We start from the raw sequence: 25098 nt of genomic DNA, 5'->3' as shown, positions 1-25098 counted from the left end.
ACTTTTCTCCAACCGTCCTCTAAGACAAACATCCCTTTATCTAAGACGCTGCGCTACTTGCAGGTCGCTGTGTTGTGCCAGATCTTATGGAAGTAAATCTGTGTCATCGGGGGTTTAAATAAAAAGGTGATTGAATTTCTAGCACTGAATATTTATGCATTGAAATAATGTATGTCAATGTTTTTCAACATTAAAATACTGCAAAAATCACTGTTAAAATATTCAGCCGCAAAAAAAAATCACCCGTGAGACACCAACATCCGGGACACTAAGGTAGAGCAATCGATTCTAGATTCTTCTTTATGCCATCAGTGTGGCAACGTATGAAGAAATACATAAAAGAACATATAATGTTTACCCTGAACCAAAACGTTTGCTTGCCACTGACGATATACAACTTTATTACAAGTATACAAATCAGCAGAACATACTACGAGCTTGGTTGGCCAAGTGTGTAGCGCAGCTCGACGCAGTCGAATCCAGGTTGCGGCGAACTTTTAATAAATGTTCTTTTATATATTTCTTCATACGTGGCAGTGACGTAGTGCTCACTTATACAATCGTAATCGCTGCAAAGGATATGGGATGCATTTTTGAACATTTTCAACAATATGTTTGCAAATGTGTGACGACTCAAGTGACGGAGGCAGACAACACCTGCCTGCCGGGGAAAAACAAACACGCACCCTTAGCCAAACCAGTAGTTCAAAAAGTAGTAAGTTCAAAAACCAATAGGCATGTAACACCGTCACTGAAAAATGGCTTCTTGTTTCATACTTTATGACCAAATACAGGATCCCTTTGAGATAAATTCTAAAGCCTCGCATTAAGACGTACATCCCTTTATGCGCTACTTGCAGGCCGCTGTGTTGTGCCAGATCCTCAATAAAGTTTACCCATGGTCATGAAGACTCATTTAACGTTAAGTTTAACTTCCCCTTAGTTCATGTCCAATACAGTCTGTTAATGTACAAATGTCAGAGTTAAAGAGTTAAAGCCCCGTTATTATTGGACATGGCTACTATCCGAAGCCGAAAGTGTATTGGGCGCTCGCTCCTTTTGCTTGACGCACGCTGCTGATCTTGAATCTAGAATCGATTGCTCTACCAATCAGTTTGGTTTCAGATCAGTAAACCATCATTGCATATAATCAATTCAGGCTTTAACATTAAATCATATTTATAACCACATGTTGACCTCTTTCTGCAATTTCCTTTTGTTGCACAGTGCTAATAAAATAATAAATAAAAGCTTGGTAATTGTGATACCACTGTGCCTTCTATCTTTATTCCCTCCATCTTCCCACTCTTCCTCGTTTTTCGTCAAATCTCTTTTGCAGCTGTCAGAGTTATTTGTTTCCTTTGAGGTGGAGCCTCAGGGTGCAGCTTCCTTAGCCCAAGTCCACAAGGCAGTTCTGCATGACGGAAGGACTGTGGCCATCAAGGTGCAACACCCCAAAGTCCAGAGACAGAGCTCCAGGGACATAGTGATCATGGAGGTGAGTTTATGTCTAAATGTACAGAAATATTGAAACGTGATATACTGGCCACACATTTTCTTGTCAGGTACTCTCTCTTTACAACCTAACCAAACCTACAAATGCAAGAAACTTGTCCACATGGTTCAAACACACAACTCAATACTGCCTTAACCAGCTAACACAGCTGCTGACTGAGGCTTAAAGTGGCCACTGAATATGTTCCTACTTTGATGTGAAGATTCAACCTCTAGGGTGGAGAACTAAAAAAAATCCAAACATATACCTCTTGAACTTAAATTCCTCAAGTTCAACCGAACTATGGCTAACAATATACTTCACAAGACCTAAAAACAGCAGGAGTCCTTAGTATGCCAATTGCTGCCACCTCTTAAAACAGAAACCTCCAAGACTGGCCAAGCATGCCAGAATGATAACAGTCTCACCAGAACAAGAGACATACAGCATCTGTATGAATGGGTCCTATTCTGCTCCCCCCCCCCATCCTCTGGTAGGGGTTCACACCCATTCATAAACTGATTGCAAATTTGTGTCTTGGGTGCATTAATGAGAACCATCAGAGCAGATATTTTCTTTTAGGGTTGTCTGACTTTGTGTGGCTGTGTGTCAACCCTGCTATCTGGAGATCAACCAAGGATGAACATTTACGTTTCATTGGCTTTGATCTTGAGCTCCTTCTTGCTCTCATTACAGCGAAGCGTTGCACCAAAGGGTTAGAAGTGAAGGGTCTGAAGTGAACCAACCGCTGCTTAAATCAAATCTTGCCGAAGGCTCGGCTGATTATCACAAGCAAAACATGTTATGGGCTACCGGCTGTCATTTTAAAACAAAAAGGATCCCTACTGAGATGGACAGAATGCACTGGATGTCATGTGAACAGAATGGACAGTGTAAAAGATGTACAGTAGATTCAATGCATATGGCAGCTTTGATTAAAATAGACAAGTGTAAGGCAAGACCACTGCAGGAACAACCTCTATCAGATATAACTATAGATATATCTGATGGCATCAGATATATCTACCAAATAAATCTATCAAAGACTTTCCACCTTAACGTGACCTTTAACGTAAACAATTCAATTGAAGAAAAAAAAAGTAATAACAATAAACTAGTTGCATAAATATGCACAACCTTAAGATAATACTGTGAAGCACCTTTTGATCACTCACAGGAAGTGAGTCCCCAAGTATGGCAAATCTTGACTTGGTAATATTTTCCCACCCTTTTTTCATATACTATATTTTAAGGGAATCTCCCGTGTGTGGTATGGAACCTTTTGATTTGTATATATTTATTTGGGTCGTTGTCATGCTGAGAGGTGAAAGTCCTCTTCAGCTTCAGCTTTATAACGGAAGGGACTAGTATTTGGAGTTGTTTATAACCCCCTCCACCTTGACCAATGCCCCGGTTTCAGAAGAAAAGAGAACAGACGTACGGACCCCGTACGGCGGTTATTAATGTATCACAAGAGGTGGAAAGTAACGGATTACATTTAATCGCGTTACTGTAATTGAGTAGTTTTTTTGTGTACTTTTAAAGTATTTTTTTAAATCTGTAATTTTACTTAAGTATTTTTTGTTTGAAGTATTGTACTCCGCTACATTTTAAATCATATACGTTACTGAGTAAAAAAAAATGCAAAGGAAAAAAAATCGCGCCGTTAACGTTACTGCACTGATTGAGTGATGAGCGGAGAGCAAACACGTTAAACAAGAATGATGGAGACAGACGCAAACCCAGCTGACATCGAAGTGTAGTGTAGCCGCTAAACCGGAAGTACTTAGAATTTTACAGTAAGAATCGGCAACGGTCTGTAATGACAGCGGTTACCAGGGTAACAAGAGGAGAAAAGTTCATTAACGGATATAAATAAATAATCCTGGTCCGACGGGATGTGTTAGCAGCAGCAGGTCACTACACTCGCTGCTCTTGGCTCTGATATTTATTGTCCACGTATTGTTTTGCTTCAGTGAGCAGAGCAGAAACAGTTTAAGGAGATCGCAGAGTAAACGGTCCGCCACTGGAGTGCATACGTCCCGACGCCAGCGAACCGTCGGTCGGACCGCCATCGCCCCCCAATCGCCTTACAACCCTTTTTTAAATTTTTGCTAATACACTTTAATTAGTAAAGGTCTTCCTTCAATTAAAAACAACTAGATTAAGATTTATTTTCCCATGTCTTTTTTTAACTACACTAGAATCCCGCACCCCACCCATCTGATAAAAAAGTAACTCAGTTACTTTTACTTGGAGTACATTTTTAATGAGCTACTTTTTACTTTTACTTGAGTAAATGTTTAGAACGGGAACTTTTCTTGTACTTCAGTAAAATTTTACTTAAGTAACAGTACTTTTACTTGATACAACATTTTGTTACTCTTTCCACCTCTGGGGGCAGCGGTGGTTCTTGTGCACCGATACGGACCGCGTCAACTATTTTACGCTTTGGTGAGTGAGTGCGCGCGCTTCCTTGGTTTAGCTCAGCTGTCTCCGTTTAGCTAACTTAGCAGGCTAAAGCCGCGAAACTCCAGAGATCGATGTGCTTGGAGATGAAGACCCGTTTAACAGCTCGGGGCTGGTCGGCCAGCACAGATGTTCATGCAGACCTGGCTGCACAGTTTTCTGGCGACGGAAGCCAGGGTTTCGAGACACGCGCAGTTCAACCAGTCCACTCGCCACATCTTGAGAAGACTGTGTTAAACCGTCTCGGCCACCGCACATTTGTTACTAAGCAACAAGGAACGCGCAAGAACATGTGACAGGTGGAGGCTTTTTATAGAGCTGCTCAATGCAGGTGAAGGATGTGTCGGCACAGAGCAGGTGGAGGAAAACCCGGAGTCATGAAACCCAAAAATAAATGACAGAAAGAAAGAAAAGACAGTTCAATAAAAAATGGGGGTCCAGTTGAGAATGGCTGGTTCATGATCCAGCCCAAAAGATAATGTATTGCACCGATTAGGACTTTAAGGGGTCTCTTTTGTTGGGACCAGCAATTTCACAGTGGAACAATAAAGGGCCATGTTTCCGTTGGCCATGTCAAAAGTATTGCAAGTAAACAGACAAAGACAACAAAGTGTTGCGTTTAGGTCCCTGGTTCTCATGAACCGCTGAGCTTTACCCCCTTGCAAACTTGTTACATATCCTTGAAAATAAATGCTTTGCTACTTGTTAAAAGCCAAAGCCTTTTTAATTTGATGATTTTGTCAGATTTGTCACACAAACACTTTATCCATTTGTTTCTGGACCCCACAAGCTTCACTGTGGGTATGGTGATCTTTGTGATGTGGTGTTCATACGCCAAACAAAAAGTTCAACCTAGGTTTTATCAGACCAACAAACATTTTCCAACATGCTTTGTTTTGTTTGTTTTTCTTTGTAAGAAAAGGCTTCTGTCTTGCCACCCCACCTATGAAGCATTCAGGGTTTGTTTTTCACATGTAGCACACAGCCAGTACCTGCCAGAAATTCCTGATCTGAAAATTGCCTGCACAAACTGAGAAGGCTGTATCACTGCAGCTACAAGGTCTATTTGAAAAATTCTGGTGTTGTAATAAAAGGGAACACTTGACATATGTTCAGTATGTAAATATCAGATGAAAATTTGACGCGCTTACTTATTTGTGCTTACATTTAAGGGATGCAATGGATCACCACAAATCACTGAACGGTTCGGTTTGGAACACAGTTCAAGAGCAACCATCAAAGAGAAGGGGTCAAATATTGCTTTGCTTTCCATTTAATAAAGTAGAGAAGTTTAAAACGAATTGAAAATAACTGTTGGCTTTCGTTTTACAAACAAAAAAGGAATCCAATTTGAAATAAAATAAATTATTTAAAATAAAACATTACTCAAATTCTGTGATTTGATACAGCCTTCCTTTACTCCATACTGAATAATCTATTGACGCTGTAATATTTTTAGAGGATACATTGTTGCTGTGGCCTTACCCCCGTTACTGATAGTACTGAGTACTAGTGATGTTCGATACCACAGATTACCTTTCCGATCCGATACTGAGTAAAATTCAGGCTGGTATCGGTGATACCGATCCAATACCAATACTTTGTGCATGGTAGATCTAAAAAAGTAGTGTATTATAAATACATAGCTTAAGAATACAAGACATCATAGTCACTTATTTAGCTATTTATTTTAAACTAAAAAGGTAGCATCCTGATTCACAATATAGCCGAGCTAACAACAGAAAAACAAGAGTGTTTGAAAAAGGTGTTTCCATCACTAAAAAAAGATCATAAGTAAAATAATAAAACTAACTAATTAGAATAATTATCAGAATAATAAACAAAAATAACTACTATAAAAATGAAAGTTTGCATCTTAATTTGTCACGGTTTGGGTCTGCTTGTCTTATTTTGGTAGTTTTCATGTCTCTTGTGTTCCTGGGTAACTTCACTTCCTGCCTTGTCCTGTGATTGCCTGATTGATTCCACCTGTGTACAATCACCTGCACCTCCCTTGTGTATTTAAGCCCTGTGTGCCAGTTGTCCTTTGTCGCGTCATTGTCTAGTGTTAGTTCCCGTTGGTGCACGTTTTGTTGACCTGTTCCTAATAAAGAGCACTTCTGGAAGAATCCTGCACCTGAGTCCTGCCTTCGCCTGCATCAGCAATCCTCTCTGACATAATTCACGTTACATGAACATGTTTACAGGAAAACACTTCAACAAAAGCATCCAACATTGACACTTTCCATCATTTACAAGTTTTTGTTAAGGAACAAAAGCATCTCTGCTGGTACAGAAGTGGCAGTAATTCCCAGGTATCTCACTGCTAGTTTGCTCAGGACTGGGGAGATTTGGTCATGTTCTTTCCACCAAACCAGTGCATCCCTGTCTCTGGGAATTACTTTTTCTTCTGAGTACCGACGTACTTCAATGAGCACATCACTGGTAGCTGACCGGTGATGTTGTCCTGACAAAACCTGCAAGTCAAAATCAGTCCATATGCCTCCTTTTGATACAGCTGAACCTGAGGGGGCAGGACTCTGGTTTGGCTCTGAGGCAGAAGGCCCAGAGGAAGAAGGCCCTGAGGTAGAGCTAACAGTAGCTGTTGAGCCTGGGGCTAAACTGGGAGCTGCCTGTCTGTCTGATAGACTTCCTGTATTTCAGAAAGGAGACGCTTTTTCATTACCTCCACATTGTCTTGGTCTCGAAAACCAAGATGTTTAAATCTAACATCCAGAAATGTACTGGCAGCTAGACAGTAAATGCTCTCAATACCCCTGAATCTGCGCTAGCATTGCTGTGCCAGTTGTTTGGCAAGGGAGCTGCCTCGACGTTCACAGGCTGCTACAGCCCTGTGAAGAAGTGACACAGGCGGAATCACTTTGGAACTGTTTGCTTGATGAGGGATAATTCTCCCTCATTTAAGCACAATGGAAAAAAAAAAGAATGTTACGGACTTACACGGTGATGTTCGTCAGTCAGTCAAACAGTCGGGGTCAGTGGTCGGTAAAAACGGTCCGGGTTTTGCAGGGGTTGGGCGTCGCTGTCGGTGGGGATTTCAGGCGTATTTGCTTAAGGGGTTAGACGACTTTAACTTGCAACTAAATGAAGCTCCGCCGACTCTGCACTCCTCCTCCCCTCCATCACACTCCACTGAACCCCGAACACCAGGAAGTGCTTCCTCTTTTCACACCGGGCCAGGTGTGCTCATCATCCCCCGAAAGGGGCGGGTCCACCGCACCAAAACAGCTGATTTGAAGCTAGTGATCACTTACAAGTTGTCACACTACTCTGCTGCTCTTCTGTCCGCCTCTGCGCAAATGTCTCATATTCAGTTTGTTCGTAAGTGTTTCACTAGGTTGGTTGTGTTGCCACAACTCTTCACGGTTTTCCCCACAGATGTCACATGAGGCATCATGGCTGTTTGTGTAGCTGAAATAGCTCCACACATGACTTCTCTTCCGTTCCGCCATTCTCTCTGTCTGAGAGAGCGATCAGCAGCGTCAGCGTGCTTGCGTTTACGTATTAATACTTACCCAGGCGGAAGACAAAGTAGTTTCTACCAGCGGCGTGTCATTTAGACAAGACCTGAATAGTTTAGTTACTTTCCACCAAATTCCTGTTAATGATATACATTACAACAAATTACTGAAGTATCAAAAGTATCGATATTTTCATTTAAAAATCGATTTTAGTGCATACAGATCTGGTATCGGAAGTATCGAGGTTTCAGTATCGATCCGCACTTCACTACTGAGGACATCAAGTTTTTTGGGGAATCACCTGATCAGTGTTTTGAGAAAAGACCAACTCAAAATCCCCACAAAATTTAACACAAGGAGTTATTCTGGATAAAATGTGGCTGGTTTCATCCACGTCCTGGTTGTGTGTCCTCACCGCAGTCCTGTGTGCGTCGCAGCTGGGCAGCGATGTACTTTAACACGGCGACGTCATATAGGGCGTTAGCATGTAGCTAACTAGCTAGCTAAACATCCCATGCGTAGAAGCAGGGTTCGAAATGAGGGGGGTCTGGGGGGGGTCCCGGACCCCCTATAAGTCATTAAGGACCCCCGACAAATATTTTTAACATTAAAAATGATTGTGAAAAGGTCTTTAGTGACGTTTTATATTCATAACAATAATTAATTTATTTCCTAGTGCGATTGGGCAGCAATCAGGGCAGCTAATAGCATCACAGATTGTTGTTGTGGTCTATGGCGCAGACACGTAGGTTATTGTTGAACGCGGCAAAAACGAAGCCTTACAAAGTGTGAAATCCCTAATGAAAATGCTGTAAGTGCTTCGATTATGTTTATCTCCATAATAATTGCTTATTGTAGTAAAAATATTTATAGTTTATATATTATAGTTGGTGTTCCTATATCAAAATTTACTTAGACTTAGATACCCAGTGTAACGTAATGATTAGAAGAGTGCGTTTGTCAACGTTTCTTGCTGTACGTGTATGGAGCCAAACAACCTGCCAGCTAACAGCAGCACATTCACAAACATATTGCTGAAAATCTACAAAACACATCACAAATCCATTGCAGCGTTCACGATTGCTTAAGTGAACACTACATCACAACCACGTATGGAAACATGTATTCAAGAAAATATATTTAAAGAAGGATCGGGATTCGAACCCCGTGGGTCAAAACATCCTAAGGCCAACGAGCACATTGCTCTACGCAGTGAACTATGCATATTTACAGGTTCTCTTGGGCGGTACAGGTGTGTTAACGGCCGTTATCTACCGGACCGAATAGCAACTCTGATTTCGGTGTCTTATTTAGATGGCAGGAACAGTCTTTATAGACATCATTATTATTCAATCCAGCGGCGAGTTGTTTTACAAAGTCCATTAACATAAGGGATGAGAAACGCCAGTTGTATTTGATCAAACCCTTTGAAGGTGCATGGTGCTGCCATAATGAGTACACCTGGTGGATTTAGGTAACTTAGTTAAGTTCCTTGCTCAAGGAAAGAATGACCTGTTATCCACTTTGTCATGTCAGGGATTTATATAAGGTGCTGTAACTTTGTTGCTCCAGAATTAGAGGGTTACCTGTTTGATTATAGCCAATCCACTTCTCCAGACACGACTACACTTTAAAAACATCCCAAGACCATTATCCCACCTTCAAAATATTTCAATATAATTTTGCCTGCAGTATATAGTGTAGCAAGGTAGTCTTAAGTATTTTTTATAGTTACATTTTAGGGGACCCCCCAAGAGTCCTAAGTCATTTCGAACCCTGCGTAGAAGCGTCGTTTGTGCGCCTTCCCTTTCACGCCGGTCCGTTTTCAGATCGTGAGGTCCGGCTGAGCAGGCAACTAGCTCGGGTCGGGTGCTTTGGTGCCAGCTATTTGCAATATATTGTCCACAGACAGTAGCAGGTCTTGCGTAGAGGATTACCCATAGTCCTGTGCGTCTACTATTTAGTGCAGGTGCACTTTAATGACAGCAAATGGCATAGTTTTTAGCATTTAGCAGGACTATTTTAAACATTCAGTTTTTCTGCTCCACTGAGACTCAGCGGCTTTACTTTTGGAGTGAAAATGTTTGTGTTTAATTCACTACTACTGTATTTTATTTCTTAAACTGCACTTCAACTCATATTCTATTTTTACTTGTTTATTGTTTTTATCTCTGTTTTAATCAATGGTCTTAGTTATTAATTAATTGACTTTTCTTTTGTTTTTATGCTTTTGATGGTTTTGAGTTTTATTTGAAGCACTTTGAAATGCCTTTCCTTGCCTATATATACTTTTTCTGTCATATTAAAAAAAAAAGGCTAATTGTGCATTGTTATTTGAAGGTGATGTTGAAGGCAGTCCATTGGATCTTCCCAAATTTTGCCTTCATGTGGTTGGTGGAAGAGGCCAAGAAGAACCTGCCACTGGAGCTGGACTTCCTAAACGAGGGACACAATGCTGAGAAGGTGGCTAACATGCTGGCCCACTTCACTTTTCTCAAGGTACACACACAATTATAGTACAAGCATTTCTACAAGGATTACTTTTATAAAGTAGGAAACAATGGCATTTACTTCTTAGTAAATAGCTGGTAAAAGTGTATATAGTAAAGACTAAATAAAGGTGAAAATGTCCCAAACAGCCGGGATCCAAGGACTAGGGTGGGAGACCCAGAGTAAGTAAGGCAGGGCAGACAGACGGGGGGCAGGAGGATGAACACATTGGGCACAGGAAGAAGAGACAAGTAAATAATTTACTCTGCTAGAATAATCCTAAAAAACACTTTGAAGACACGTCAGATCTCAATGTTAAACAATATATTTTGGATATCTATACTGACGGAGAGTTTAATGTCTTAGGAACAGAAGGATGCTGCATCTTCTCTTTTAACCCCCACTGTCTACAGGTTCCCTTGATCCATTGGGATTTGTCTACAAAGAGAATCCTGACCATGGAGTTTGTGGAGGGGGGGCACATCAATGACAGGAACTACATGAAGCAACACGGCATCAATGTTAACGAGGTACTGCCTGCAGGCTCGAGGTAAATAAAAGTGTATGCTTTTGTGAAAGAGGACGTGTGCGTTAAAGTGAGTAGTATTTTTAATCTAGTTGGAATAGCTGTCTTAATGTCTTAATATATTATGTAGTGATTGATTTGCTGATGATTGGTTTTAATTGTTCTTTATGTTTGCAGCCTTAATTTAGTAAAAGGTGACACAACAGTATTGCTTTTACTGAAAACAAAACAAAGGACACAACAACCTCTGCATTTAACCTTTCCTAAGTATTAGGAGAAGCAACACAGGGTGTAGAATTATTCTCATGGACACTAGTTCTGTAACGCATTAACTAAAGTAATATTTCATTTTAATATGTATTTCAATATTGTACAACAACAATGTATGCTAGCTGAATGTTGGCCAACCCTCGGTTTATGACTCCCAACTATGGAAATATTTTATATATTCCATAAATGATGCTGTGCATTATGAAAAAGCTCCGAATCCGGAGGCCTTCAAAAGGAATGTATGTGATTCTTCACTGCTTAACGGGGACATTTCTCTGTAATTCAGCTTCATTGCCCACAATGGCTTACCAACCCAAAGAGCATGAATTGATTGATAACGGATGGAATAATAGCATTCATTCCGCTCATCTCAATTCCCGTATATGTGAATAAACTAAGCTTCCGACTGGAATAAATTGCCTATTCTAATATTTCGTCTTGTTATATGATGTGGATTTTGCAGAAGATGGTAACTTGATTTAGGCTAAATATGTGGCCAGAATAGATAGAGGTATTAATTATTCCTATTCTTACATTTTCTACAGAGACTCTTCAGAGATGGGATTTAATTGACATAACTCAATCTCTAGAAGACGACAGCAGTGAGGTTTTCACTATATCTCTTAGGCTTGTGCAGTTACATATTGGTCTAGAGTAATACAATTTGCAGAAATGATTACAGACTAACAATAACACAAGCTGAACCTGGAAACAAGATGCAAAGTAGCAAATAGTTACTTCCAAAGGTTTGCAATATACTGATAATACTGTTTTGCCTAGTCAGTAGGTCCTGTTGAGAAGATGCGTATCATCATCAGAAAGGACTGAAGCATTAGTTTTCCTTTGCTAAAATGTCTTAGTGGAGAGGAGGGTCTTCCAATCACAGGGTCGGCGCTTCAATGTCAATACGTTACTGTTCAAGACACTTGACCACAACCATGCTCTCGTGACAACGGTGTGCGAGTGTTCGTTATTGATGGGTCACTGTGTGTGTGAGCTCAGGTCATCAGTGAATGAATGGGTGAATGATAAGGTGTTAGCTGTGAGTAGTATGAAGACTAGAAAGGAGTTAAGTCAGTCTTTTTTTCATGTTTTATCCTTTTATGTTAACTGGATCAGGAAGTAGCACGTGCAAAGGGAATCAACCAACCTGGGTCTAGAAGTTCTACTCCTCTAATGGAATTGTAGAGGGTCTGGGGAAAATATTTCACATCAAAAGAGTCTTGATGCAAGGCTTCATCAGCTATTTGTACTCTGGTTAAATGTATTACGTATATGTAAGGCAGACGGGCAGTGTAATTCCAAAATAAATTGTAACTGTAACACCACCTCGGGGTAAAAGTCCAATCCAGTTTTACAGGAATGCTGTATGTTCCTTGGTGCGCTTCAACGACAGCATAATGAGCCACTGCAACCTGAGTTTAATCTGGTTTGGTACTTTTAATAGTAGAAAGGCATCCACAACATCCCCCAACACATTTACTGCTTGAGTGTCCGATGACCTCCGTTTGACCTTAACATTTCTCTCATTGAAAGTGAGCTCGCCCAGCTTTACACCTCCTGTTGTCATCTCATATAGGGTACAGATTGAAGCCGACTTTGAGCTTTCACCATTTGAATTCAAATGCGGGTGTGCTCGTCTTGAAATGTGTCTGTAGGTGTACTCTGTGTACTGTAGACATGCCTCTGTATTTTGTGGCCCTTCTTTCTGGCCTTGAAACCCTTCTGAAAATGATACAGCCACCAGACACTTCATGTTGAGCCCTTACTGTCCCAGCTTTTTACTTTTTTTAGACACCAAAAACAATACAATTCTGGCTGTCCATTTCATGTCAAATGCAAGATGGTTACAAGCTGTATATAAGAAAACTCATTTTTAATAGCTCTGACAAAAACGACCATGACAAAGTCCAATTCATTCGTTCCTTCTAAAACAGTTGTACCATTTAAAACTTGGTTGCCTTTTAGCATCTTATCTCTTATCATTGTCATGTCCTTACAGATCTCAGAGAATCTGGGTAAGATATACAGTGAAATGATCTTCGTCCATGGATTTGTCCACTGTGACCCGCATCCAGGCAATGTGTTGGTGCGAAAGTGTCCCCGGAGCAAGAAGACAGAGATTGCCCTGCTGGATCACGGCCTTTATCAGGTGAGAAAGCTCCAGGCAGCCTGCACATGGAGAAAATACCATTTGTTCTGAAATTGCTCTCTGTTTTTCATGCTACTGGCTTAGACCTCCAGTTAATGGGTAGAGCAGCAAACACATAGACAACATGCCCATAAAAGACATGGCTGCAGACACTCTTTCATTAGAGCTACAGCAGGATAAAAGCTTTTTGATAAACAACTCATTTGATGTTGTTCTTAGCAAAGTGCAGTGTGCTGTGTTTGGATTGCTGCACCCGAGCCGTAATCATACAGGCTTATATATGCACTCTGTTCCACAAGCACACACACCTACGCCCCCTACACACACTGATTGTTAACACACTTCTTTCTACAAGTACCTGCAGTTTGACACGGACATCCACAGATGTGACATGTGTTTGTTTGCCTTTTGTTCCTGGCCTTGCCTCATGCTACTGTATGGAAGTAAATCCATACCAAAAGATACATCATTTCATTGCGTAAATATTCAGTGCTAGAAATTCAATCACCTTTTTCTTTCAAAATCCGATGACACAGATCTACTTCCATATTCCTATTGACTTCTGGTTTCAGCTGTCATTTTTTAGTACAAAATAATCCCCTCCTTATTGTCACACACTCCCTCTCCCACACAAACACACACGCACACACACATTACCAGTTGAGCACTATATATTGCATTTGTCTGGAAGTGGGAGACGTTTCTTAAATGAGGGACTAAATGTGTCTAAGTTTTCACTCTAGAGCGTGATCAGAATAATGACAGACCGTCAGAACCCCTTTTTTAAAGTAAACTCAATTGATACTATTAAATATACACTCACCTAAAAGATTATTAGGAACACCTGTTCAATTTCTCATTAATGCAATCAACCGCCAATCACATGGCAGTTGCTTCAATGCAATTAGGGGTGTGGTCCTGGTCAAGACAATCTCCTGAATCTGCTCAGTTACTGGGATTTTCACGCACAACCATTTCTAGGGTTTACAAAGAATGGTGTGAAAAGGGAAAAACATACAGTATGCGGCAGTCCTGTGGGCGAAAAAGCCTTGTTGATACTAGAGGTCAGAGGAGAATGGGCCGACTGATTCAAACTGATAGAAGAGCAACTTTGACTGAAATAACCACTCGTTACAACCGAGGTATGCAGCAGAGCATTTGTGAAGCCACAACACGCAAAACCTTGAGGCAGATGAGCTACCACAGCAGAAGACTCCACCGGGTACCACTCATCTCCACTACAAATAGGAAAAAGAGGCTACAATTTGCAAGAGCTCACCAAAATTGGACAGTTGAAGACTGGAAAAATGTTGCCTGGTCTGATGAGTCTCGATTCCATATTGAGCTTCAGCTGCTCAGGACTGAGCACTGGAGGAGGCTGGAAAGCTTTGGATTGCTGAAAGCTGGTTACATGCCACACTGCCCTCTGTCCTCCTATCTATTGTTCTCCGTTCACCTGTCCTGTGCTCTTCATTTTTGTGTCCTCCTGTACTGTGTATATTTGCCCTCTTTCCTCTCCTGTCCTCCTTTCCTCTTTCCCCTCTACTCCTATCTTCTGTCCTATTTCCTCTCATGTCCTTTTGTCGTCTTTCTTCTCTTGAACTCCTTCCTCTCCGACAAAGAACGGGATAGATCCCTATATCCAAACAGTAAGGCGGGTTTAAAACACTATCCAACCAACTCTGCCAGTTGCATTCAAAGTTTTATTGGCTGTATTCATTCACACAGCCACACATGCACATACAAAAATAAAGTTGTTTACAAAACCCTTCAAATACTGTTTACAGATTAACAAATAATCAATCCAGTAGATACAATCCTAACAAAAAACCTCTAATGCCCTCTCTTGAAGGTCCTTCAGCCAGACTTCAGGTTGGACTATTGCCGGCTGTGGCAGGCTCTGATTAAAGGTGACATGTCTGGGGTGGAACGTTACAGCCTGAGACTGGGAGCCGGAGATCTGTACGCCCTGTTTGCCTGTGTGGTCACCTCTCGCTCGTGGACCGCCGTCAATGCCGGCATCACGTCGGTTCCTGTCACACGCTCAGAGGTACTGCATGGCCGTGCACACACACACACACACACACACACACACACACACACACACACACACACACACACACACACACACAGAGTATGTATTCAAATATATGCTTTCGTTATAAAGTGCCTCAGTGTTCAGAAAGCAAATTGGTCAATTCATAAGTTGGAGTATAAATACACTTGAAGCTGTTGAAGGACTGGTTTTGGTAGCTGTGCTGAGTCCAACTGCAGACCAGTTCCAGCAACTGAAACTCACTGCCGACACGCACCGTGCTGGGTCTTATAAGAGAAGTCCCAACAACAGGCTTAATAGCCGGATATCTGGTGGATGTTTCACAACCATTACAGGCACAAATGACACCTATATCAGGACAGCAGTGGTTAAAAACACATTTAGTCTAGTTTTGTTGGATTTTGGTTTCAAATCAGGGCTATGCGTAATGCGCACTGTGCATTACCACAAAATGAATTTATTTTTTATTTTTATGGATGCGGTAACAGATACGGTAGTTGTATCAAACTTTGATTAATGTGGTGGCTTGTTATCTTTTTTTCTATCCTGGTTTCCTGAAATGTGTATATTTTAGCAGAAGAACGACTACCATTGGTTCACTCTAAACGTCCACATTCAGATGAAACTCCAAATCCACCCTCTTTAAGAAGTTCTCTTACACTACACTTAATTGCATCAGTGAGGGGAAGGATCTTATGTACGGGGGCTCCTTTGATGAGTAATTTGAGCCGAATTACCTTTTTGAATAAAAGGTTGCTGAACTTCAACAGCCTTTGATTCTCGACCCAAAGCTGGTTTGCTGGCCGACGCTACGACAATATAGAAGAAGTAATTTGTGTTCAGTAGCTGAACTGGCGGAAGGTTCATTGTCGCTTACCTGCGTGCAGGCGGGGACTGCACAGCTGAAAGCGAACAAGACTCAGTTTATGTACTGATGCTTTTGCCCCCACTTGAGTCGTATTTGTTTTCCAATTTGTGCATAAAAGCATGGCCGGGACGGTCAAGGGGAAAGTGGCAGTTTCCCATAAAGAGATGGGAGGGGATGCACCTAATCATGTATTCCGCAGTATGTACAGAAACTGCCCATGGAAGCACGCCTTTGTTTGGTGTAATAATTCTCGGCCTCTTAAAAGCAGGTGTAAACCTGAATGCGTGTTTCCTTGCATATGCCTCCTGGTTTAAATGACAGCAGTAATCCGAGCCAGGCGGTGACTTAGGCAAAAGAGACGAGCTGAAAGGACTTCTGCCACAAGGATCACACTTTTTCCGTTTTTCCACAAAATCATTACGCGTTACAGATTAAGCAGCCACGCAGTATTACAGTTACTGGAAGAAATCAAAGATGACATTGCATCTCTGACTCAGCGTTCACATTCCACTCCAGCAGGTGTTAAAATTCTCTTTGTGTTACAATTATTGGCATCAGGATCATTTCAAACAGTCCTCAGGAGTCCTCCTAAGCATCTTTCTTTCACCCTGTGACCATTTCCACAGAGGTCAAAGAATAGTGGTTAGGAATAGACATTAGGAGGTCATTTTTTGACAATTCGAATCAAGACAAACTTTCAAAAAAGGGCCCTAAAAATGGCTGGGGTTTAATGGGTTAAGGAAAGTGTACAGATGTCCTGTACTGTATTTCCTTCATTCATATGTATATATGGTTGAGAAGACAAGAGAAAAGCGCCTGCAGCTCTGAAAATTCCTTGTCACCTCCCTCCACTCACACGATGATGTTTTTTGGCGTCATGGTGTGAGTGCTATGGCTGTCTAGCCCTCTCCCATAGGTAGAACCTGCTGGTCTGTTCTTATTTTGGTTAAGAAGGAATGTGGTTCCTCTTCTTTGATTGGTTCCCTGATGCCAGTCCCATCTACTTTTGATCATTGGACCAATTGGAAACATAGAACACCTGTGTTAGCTGGGAGCAGCTCTCCACTCGTCTGCTAAATGTGTTGAGCTGTAATTCACTGAAAACTGGGCCGTGTGTGTGAGTGTGTGTGTGTACACGTGTGTGTGTGTGTTTGTGTGTACATGTGTGTGTGTGTGCGCTGAGATAGAGAAAGCAATTTAGTGTGCTTGTTCCCTTCAGTTTCCTCCCAGCTAAGTGTTTTTTCTGTAGTCCATTGTTTCCTGTCCGCTGCTCTTTTTTTCTTTTTGTACCACTTAATGATGTTCTTAACACATTATGAAGATTAAGGACCATCTGTCAACAGTTTTCTTGTGATTGATTTTGATTATTTACAGCAACATTTTGAAAATATATTGTGCAGCATTCTTCTGGGGTAAATTAGTTTTAAAAATGCAAATCAAAAGTGTGTTTTTGTCCTCTGAGAGAGGAATGGGAGGGATGTAGTCATACAGCTTGAAAGTAGTTTTGCCATGACCTTGATCATTGCTTAGCCTTAACCAAAATGCTTGTTATTTCAAACTAAACCAGGAATATTGTGTCACCACTATGTAAGTCATATTGATAATCAGGGGAGTCTACGCTTCAGTGCATTTTATGCATTCATCATCTTAATAAATGTATTCCAATGAAACACATGCCACTTTATCTGAGATGAAAGCTCTCCCATCCAACCACACACACACAGCATCTGGCCGACTCCACTCTACTGCCCTCTAGATGAACACACTTGTTGATTGTGTTGCACTCTAGAGTGAAGAAGACCTTTTGTGGTCACAACCTCTCATCTACTTTGCTTTTTCTTTATGCCTACTCGTCTTCTGTTTTTTGTAGTCCTCTGTTGTTTCCTCTTTTCTCTCTTATGGATAGATCGTTTTCAAGTCCTGATGATGCATTCCATTAGTGTTAATGCAATCCCATACACTGAGCAAATGTTGAGTGCCTTTGTACACACAAAAAGATGATGTTTCATTATTAAACATTGAAGTCTTTCATCAGACAGCTAGTCAACTATTTTTTGTTAAATATTTTTTTATAAACTTGGATTAACACGTTTTGTGTTTATCCAAGTTCCCTATCAGGGAACTCGAGCTGCGTAAAGACGCTGTGGGGAACGCCCCTGTGTGACCGCGTCATGAAGCACGTGTGAAACCTAACAAATGGCGAGTCCGAGGACTGGTTTGTCACGGTAAATCTCCAGTACGCTTACTTTCATATTCCCATCCTCCCTCGACACAGGAAGTTCCTGAGGTTCGCTTTTGGGGATAAAGCTTACCAATACAAGGTCTTTGGCCTAGCCCTCTCGCCCCGTACGTTCACAAAATGTTTGGATGAAGCTCTGGCGCCATTGCGTCTCCAGTGCATCCGTATTTTTAACTACTTGGACGACTTGTTGATTTTAGCGCCCTCCGAGCGCCTGGCTGCCCAACACCGTGATGCTCAAGACCAAGGGGTTCTCCCCAAGGGGGAACCAGCACCGCCTGATCAAAGTCACTCGGCGCTGCCTGAGGGCCTTTGTCATATGGAGGCACCCTGGGTTTCTAACCCAAGGGCCCGTTTTAGGGGCGATCTGTCTTCGGGTCATCCTCACGACAGACGCTTCCCTCACGGGCTGGGGTGCGATCATGAGTGGTCACTCAGCCTCGGGGCTGTGGCAGCATCATATCCAGTCCTGGCACATAAACCAGCTGGAGATGCTGGCGATGTTTCAGGCGCTGAAACACTTCCGCCAAGCCCTGACGGACCAGCATGGGCTTGTCCGGACAGACAACACATCAGTGGTTTTCTACATCAACCATCAGGGAGGCCTGCGCTCTCGGCCGCTGTACAAGCTAGCCCGCCAGATCCTCCTGTGGTCCGTGGGGAAGCTCCGCTCGTTAAGAGCGGCTTATATCCCGGGCGTCTTGAACCAAGGGGCAGACACTTCGGCCGTGCCGATGTGGACCTATTTGCCTCCGCAGAGACAACTCATTGTCCTCGGTGGTTCTCCCTCACGCACCCCGCCCCTCTCGGCTTGGATGCTTTGGGACAGGCATGGCCAAAAAGCATGCGCCTGTACGCTTTCCCCCCGGTTGCTGTGCTCCCAGGGGCTCTGAATAGGGTCCGTCAGGACGGCGTCAGCCTACTTAGTAGCCCCATTCTGGCCGGCCCGCGTGTGGTTTGCGGGCCTAATATCGCTTCTCGCAGGCCCCCCGGTGGAGATCCCCATCAGGTCGGACCTGCTGTCTCAGGCGTTGGGGTCCATAGTTCACCCCCGCCCTGAGCTTTGGAAGCTATGGGCGTGGCCCTTGAAAGGGCCCGCCCTTTAAGGTCCGGTCTCTCGACTGAGGTCGTACAGACCACCTCCTACTCCAGAGCCCCGCCACTAGGAGGGCCTATGCCGGTAGATGGTGCCACCTGCTGTAGGAACAACTGCGGACCCAGTTACCTGCCGGTCGGTTCAGTACTGGAGCTCCTGCTAGGTTTTCCATAGGTCTTCCCGTCTGCCTTTAGGCATCTCTCTTCCTCGTGGCACCCTGTCCTCCGTTTCTGACGTCGGACCAGGCGTATAACAGAGCCGCAGCAAGTGAATGACACTTGCTTGAATCGGTCGGTCAGCCCGCATCTCGGCTATCCGGGCCCATTCTATCGGGGCATGGCGGCTGCAGAAGCCCTCCTGTCGGGGACTGACCCTCGCCTTGAGCACGGGTGCTCTCGTCAAGTGTGCGTTTTCTAAAAACTTCACACCACGGTCACCTGCTCGTATGGTGAGTGGGTATAAGTGTTCCCACAACGTCTTTACGCAGCTCGAGTTCCCTGATAGGGAACGTCTCTCGGTTACGTATGTAACCTTCGTTCCCTGAAGGGAACGAGACGCTGCGTAAACGTTCTGCCATACTTCCGGCCTGCCCGTGACACTCGATTTGGCCTTTCAGAGATGAATGGTCCTGCCCTTCGGGTCCCTTTATAGCGCCCTGGTCCGGCGTCCCCGCTATGACGTACCAGCTCGCCATTGGTTAGGTTTCACACGTGCTTCATGACGCGGTCACGCAGGGGCGTTCCCCACAGCCTCTTTACGCAGCGTCTCGTTCCCTTCAGGGAACGAAGGTTACATACGTGACCGAGAGACGTTTAACATGTCCTCCTTGGCTTCCTGTTGTCTTGATAAATCAGTATAAGGGGACACGTACACTTCCTCCATTTTGCATTTAAAGCAATAGTCTGATATTCCAAATGGAACAATTCTTTCTTTACTTGGTGGGCATTGGATGTAACGCATCTCAGTATTGAGTTTCATTGATAGTAGCTAATCATTGATAAGAAAACTGTTTTCTCTGAACTCTTTGATTTATGTGGCTCGCCTCCAAATAATTTGAAGAAAACAAACAAACATGCAATCTAATTAATTCACTTACACTGCTATTTCTACTTGATGCACTTTTTTTGTAACCCTCATGTAACTAGCTGCCTCACGAGGTCCAGTGGTACAAACACTTGATGGTGATGAACCTGGGAAGTTGTCCCATCTCTACCCTTCATCCCAGACTTCCCAAATAACACCCAATACTTAACAAATACTCGTCTATGCTTTAAAATAGATTTTGAATATGGGCTACACATGAGCATATCCAACTCTGGAATGCTCTTATTACATTTGAAATCAGACTGTGACTGACAGTATGTCTGAAGATAACATCGTGGTAGGACAATGGACCCTTGATCCAAAGGGCTGTTCCATAACTGTTGTAGTTGTTTATTGTTTATTTACTGGGTCGCTGACGCCTTAGCAGGTGCTAATCTTCCTGGGGTCCACAGAAAGAGCAAAAAGCACTACATACAAAGCAGGTAGAACAATGCTGGAAAGATGTGTAGAGCTTTAGGTGGTGTTCTCACCCCTCATGAACATGTCCTATTGTACTGTGTATCTTCTAGTGGATTCTGAGAGTCTCTCTGTCACAACCCAGTATTTTCCCATGTCTGCTGCCTTCTGTATGAACTCATCTTTAATACACATGGGAGAAAAGAAAATCATCAACACAGACCCCCCATCCCCCTCCAACTGCATTCCCTTTGCCTTTTGCACGGCTTATTGCACCACTCACAATACAATATGTCCTTATTGAAGCTTTCACATGCAAATGAGAGCCACGTCGCCTTCTCTGTGTCCTACTGACAGCTGTGAGGCCCGCTAACCAACCTCCTATAATTGCTACTAATTGTTATTCCCCAAGCAGAATTCAGCAGAGCACTTCAGTACACCCAGCCCCCAATAGTTTGGACTTGGGGAGCTTGAATATTATGTTGTTGATTATTTATTAACCTTTCAGTGTTTTAAATATATAGAGTAGACATGGAGAGATGGGAAGGAACCATAGGGGCTCGCAATTGTTCCTGAAGAAAAACGGAAGTGGTTTCCATTTAATGCTGAGCCCGGATGAAGTCAGCGTTGAAGCACTGCAGTGTCCCATCCTAACCACGGCTGTTAGAAGCTGGCTGCTACAATTGCAAGACACCGATTCAGAAAAGTCCCTGCTAGAAATGGTAACTCATTAAATGTTTTGCGATGTTCTTATTGCTGCTGACTGTTTTGGAAAAGATTCCTCTGTTAATACCATAACACAGCCAAGGGCGTTGATGACAGTTGGGATCTGCCGCTCAGTCCAGCTTCAGGAATCAAACAGACTCTGGCCCTAGATTTTGTTCACTTTCATTTCTGTGGGTATAAGACAGAACAGAGAGATAGTTCACTAGCTATTTGTCTTTCTGTGCCTGCCTACTTTCTGTTCATCTGGAGTGACAGGTCTGACAATGATGCTGTCAAACATGTACACAATATATGCAGTATGCAGGAATTCATATACGGGGCTATAAAACCGTTTGGAAGCAAATTTTTGCACAATACAAATAAAAGTATACAGTATATAGTATTAGATTTTCACAAACCGCATTGAGTTGTTTGTTTTTGTGTCATTAGGAAACAACCTAATTATGGAGGGAGAAGGTAACCTTCTGTCTCTGTTGGTGAACAGCGCTTCTGATTTGTCCAAAATGGTCTTCCCGTTTGACCCCCATGGCAGGACGTTGAGATTCAGAACAATGCGGCCCAATACCTGCCCCAGATCAGCGAGCTGTTAAATCGAGTGCCCCGGCAGATGTTGCTGTTGCTGAAGACCAATGACCTGCTCAGGGGCATTGAGACCACTTTACAGACCAGAGCCTCCTCCTCGTCCTTCATCAACATGTCCCGCTGCTGCGTACGTGCCATGGCCAGGTGAGAAAGATTGCAATTGTACCAGTACCTTTTTTTATTTTTATTTTATCATTAGACATTTTGTCTTGCCCTGTATATAGACCAGAAGTGAGTTCTGTTCAATCTACAAAGATCCACATAGGGCCGGGCGGAATGGCCAAAAAGGATTTAAGTAAAATGATTCTGTAATATTGCAGTTGTGGTTGCTAGTGTTGCCACCAGAGGCGATACCAGCGGCTTGACCAACTTTGCAATATATCGTTTTCTGATCCAACTTATGTCGGATTTTTCAAAACCAAATCCCCCCCCCCCAACCGCACACAGCTCTTCTCTTGTGCATAATGTGTGTTTTCCGTGTTTTCATGTAACGACAGAGTTTCTTCAGAGTTTTCTTCATGTTAGTGGGCCTGCTGTACCCAGCATGCAGTTTGGCGGGGTCATTTTTTAAATTTACAAATATTAGTGTTAGATTGTATATGTGTCACAAACCGTTTTGTCGTGGTGTTTTAATCATTTGATATGGGTTAATATTAATTGTTGTAAAATATTAGTTTGTCAGTTTTGGCAAGTTTCTTCTGTTCTCTTGACAGTCATATTTAAATCCTGTGTACTCATCACAAACAAGTATACAAATCGAAACATTAAAGTCTTGGCTACAATATCCACTCATCTGTTTGAAAATAATCCAAACACAATTTCAACAAGTTAGTAAATGTTTTTGTGCAAAGATTTGCACACGGCAGTGCTTACATACATTTCCTCAGCAAAGCAAGAAGTTATCAAAGAAAACGAGACACCAAATCGCTCATTTCTTTTAGACAAACCTTGCAGAAATCACAGCAAAATAACCACCAACCAGATGAAACCTAGTGGCACCACAAGCAATTTCAGCGCTTTCAGGTATTAGGGATTAGGTGTGGGGGGTTCCGCCAATCCCTAAACTCACACTAAGGTTATGACTGGGAAGATGTTAGGTTAACATGTGGTGATTTAGTTGTGTTTATTTTTACTTTATTGTTTACAATCAATAGTTAATACTGCATAAACATTCCTGTTTACAACATCCATTTCCAGGCCCCATACTGTATTTGTGATGCATTCTGCTACAACTTGTCACTTCCTCACACCCTCCACTTCTTAAATCTCCTCCTACTGATAGACACACACACTCCCTCTCATTTGTTCATATGTACTGTGATAAGGGGCTGGAGTAGTAGTGTTCAAGATGAAACCTTCAATTCTGACACTTGATTTATTGTTTGGTTATTAGTCTTCGTCAGCTCATGCTAATGCTGTTAATTATTCATTTGGTGAATTATTTTATAATAATTAATAATTGCATACTCATGTCAATGGGTTAGAATCACTATCTATTAATCAGACATTCTCCTAAACTCAGCCCAACATTAGCCCTCCATGTGACTGTTTTTTTCTCCATGAGAGTTTGATTTTGTATAACAGGTAAAATAGTAATACAATAGCAATAATTATCTTTATTCAATACAACAAACTATATGGTTGTGTGTATATATAATATATCGGATTTACAATCTTTACATTGCAACATCCCTCACATCGGCACGGGAAAAACTCACCGATCGAACTTTTATTAATTTCATAGTGAAGTTGTGAATATGTTTGGATTCTATGAGAAGACAAGAGCACTTGAAAAATGATGATGATTCATCCCTACAGCTTCAAATTTGAACTCACTCATGACGTTTGATCTTCTCTGGCTCACAGGCACAAGAGGAGTAAGGCTGGGTTCTGGAGGAGGCATATCCAGATAACACTGGCAGAGTCCCTCGACCTGTGGAGACTCACCATGTATGAACTGTTTCTGTGGGTGAGCGGCTCGCCGTTGGGACGCTGGCTCACTGCTCTGCTGCCATTTCTGCACTGAGACATATCTGGACAATGGGACAATAACAACATACCAGAAGTTAACATGTCTGCTCATATACATTGTATATACACACACATGAATTCCACTTATCTTAATGATAGTTAAGATACTCTAACATGTACAAGGTCACCACTTACTAATTGATGTCTATCAACACTAGCAGGCAACTATCTCTCCTGGTGGTGATGGAGATTAACACATTGTCATTGTATATTTGTCATTCAAAATAAGTAATTGTAGTTTAAAGGTGATTATGAACTTGAAACTTACTTGATCCGCCATCTTACATACAGTGTACAATACCTGTCTGTAGATTTCCACCACATTCTCTTGTTTGTTCCTATCAAAGTTCAAGTAAATTGTATTTTTTGCTTTTCTTTAATCTTTGTTATGGCACTGTTAAAATGTATATCATCTGCGGATATAGAACAAAAGTGGTTGAATGTTTAATAATTTCTGATAAATTAAAAGGAAGCAGTAATGTGAGAATTCAAGGGGACGTGTTTCATCATATGTCATCAGTTCTCACCATGGAGGAACACCTTTCCTCTAAGACAGAATAGATGAAAAGTTGTATGTTTTGCTATATTAATGTAGTGTGAAATTGAAATATAGCCTAAAGGAATAATAATACATGATTGAAAGTATGGGTCATTAATAAACCTAAAATTTAAAAACTAAATCTAGATCAACACAAAAGCAAAGCGTAAACATTGAATTTTTATATTTAATATTGGCTATGTAATCATTTTTTATACATTAACATTCTAAGTGTAGATAAGATAGAGGCAGGGTGTCAGGGTGGAAATCTCTTCTTTAGAAACCTACTCTTCATCCAGATGTGTTGACTAGCTTTTGACCTATCTCAGATCTTCCCTTCTTTTCTAAGATCTTTAAAAAAGCAGTCCAATCACTTGTTTCACTTTTTTAACAAGAATGGTTTATTTGAGGACTTGCACCCTTTTGCAGACACTAGGACTTTCACTTTGTTATGCAAATTATACTCAATTATATAAAATCCACTAAACAGCTCGTTAAACTGCAGAACGTTGATTGGTTGAAAGAGTGTCGTCATTTGCGCGTGCCGCAAGGGGAAAGACAACACACGAGGCGCCATT

The 25098-nt window shown here is 42.1% G+C and overlaps 1 protein-coding gene across 1 annotated transcript in view; it reads left to right on the top strand.

The window, feature by feature from the left end:
- The window catches only part of adck1 (aarF domain containing kinase 1), a 47500-nt gene extending 23026 nt beyond the window's left edge, over positions 1 to 24474 (top strand). Inside the window, exons 5-11 of the mRNA XM_037486455.2 lie at positions 1340 to 1498; positions 9787 to 9945; positions 10350 to 10466; positions 12735 to 12884; positions 14737 to 14934; positions 21902 to 22095; positions 23818 to 24474. Of these exons, the coding sequence (XP_037342352.2) occupies positions 1340 to 1498; positions 9787 to 9945; positions 10350 to 10466; positions 12735 to 12884; positions 14737 to 14934; positions 21902 to 22095; positions 23818 to 23977 (1137 nt within the window). The 3' untranslated portion in view covers positions 23978 to 24474. The remainder of the gene's footprint in view (positions 1 to 1339; positions 1499 to 9786; positions 9946 to 10349; positions 10467 to 12734; positions 12885 to 14736; positions 14935 to 21901; positions 22096 to 23817) is intronic.
- The last annotated feature ends 624 nt before the right edge of the window (positions 24475 to 25098 follow it).

Source organism: Pungitius pungitius, chromosome 14 (assembly GCF_949316345.1).
Source record: "Pungitius pungitius chromosome 14, fPunPun2.1, whole genome shotgun sequence".
Classification (NCBI taxonomy): Eukaryota; Metazoa; Chordata; class Actinopteri; order Perciformes; family Gasterosteidae; genus Pungitius; species Pungitius pungitius.
This window is presented reverse-complemented; position numbering and strand designations above follow the sequence as displayed.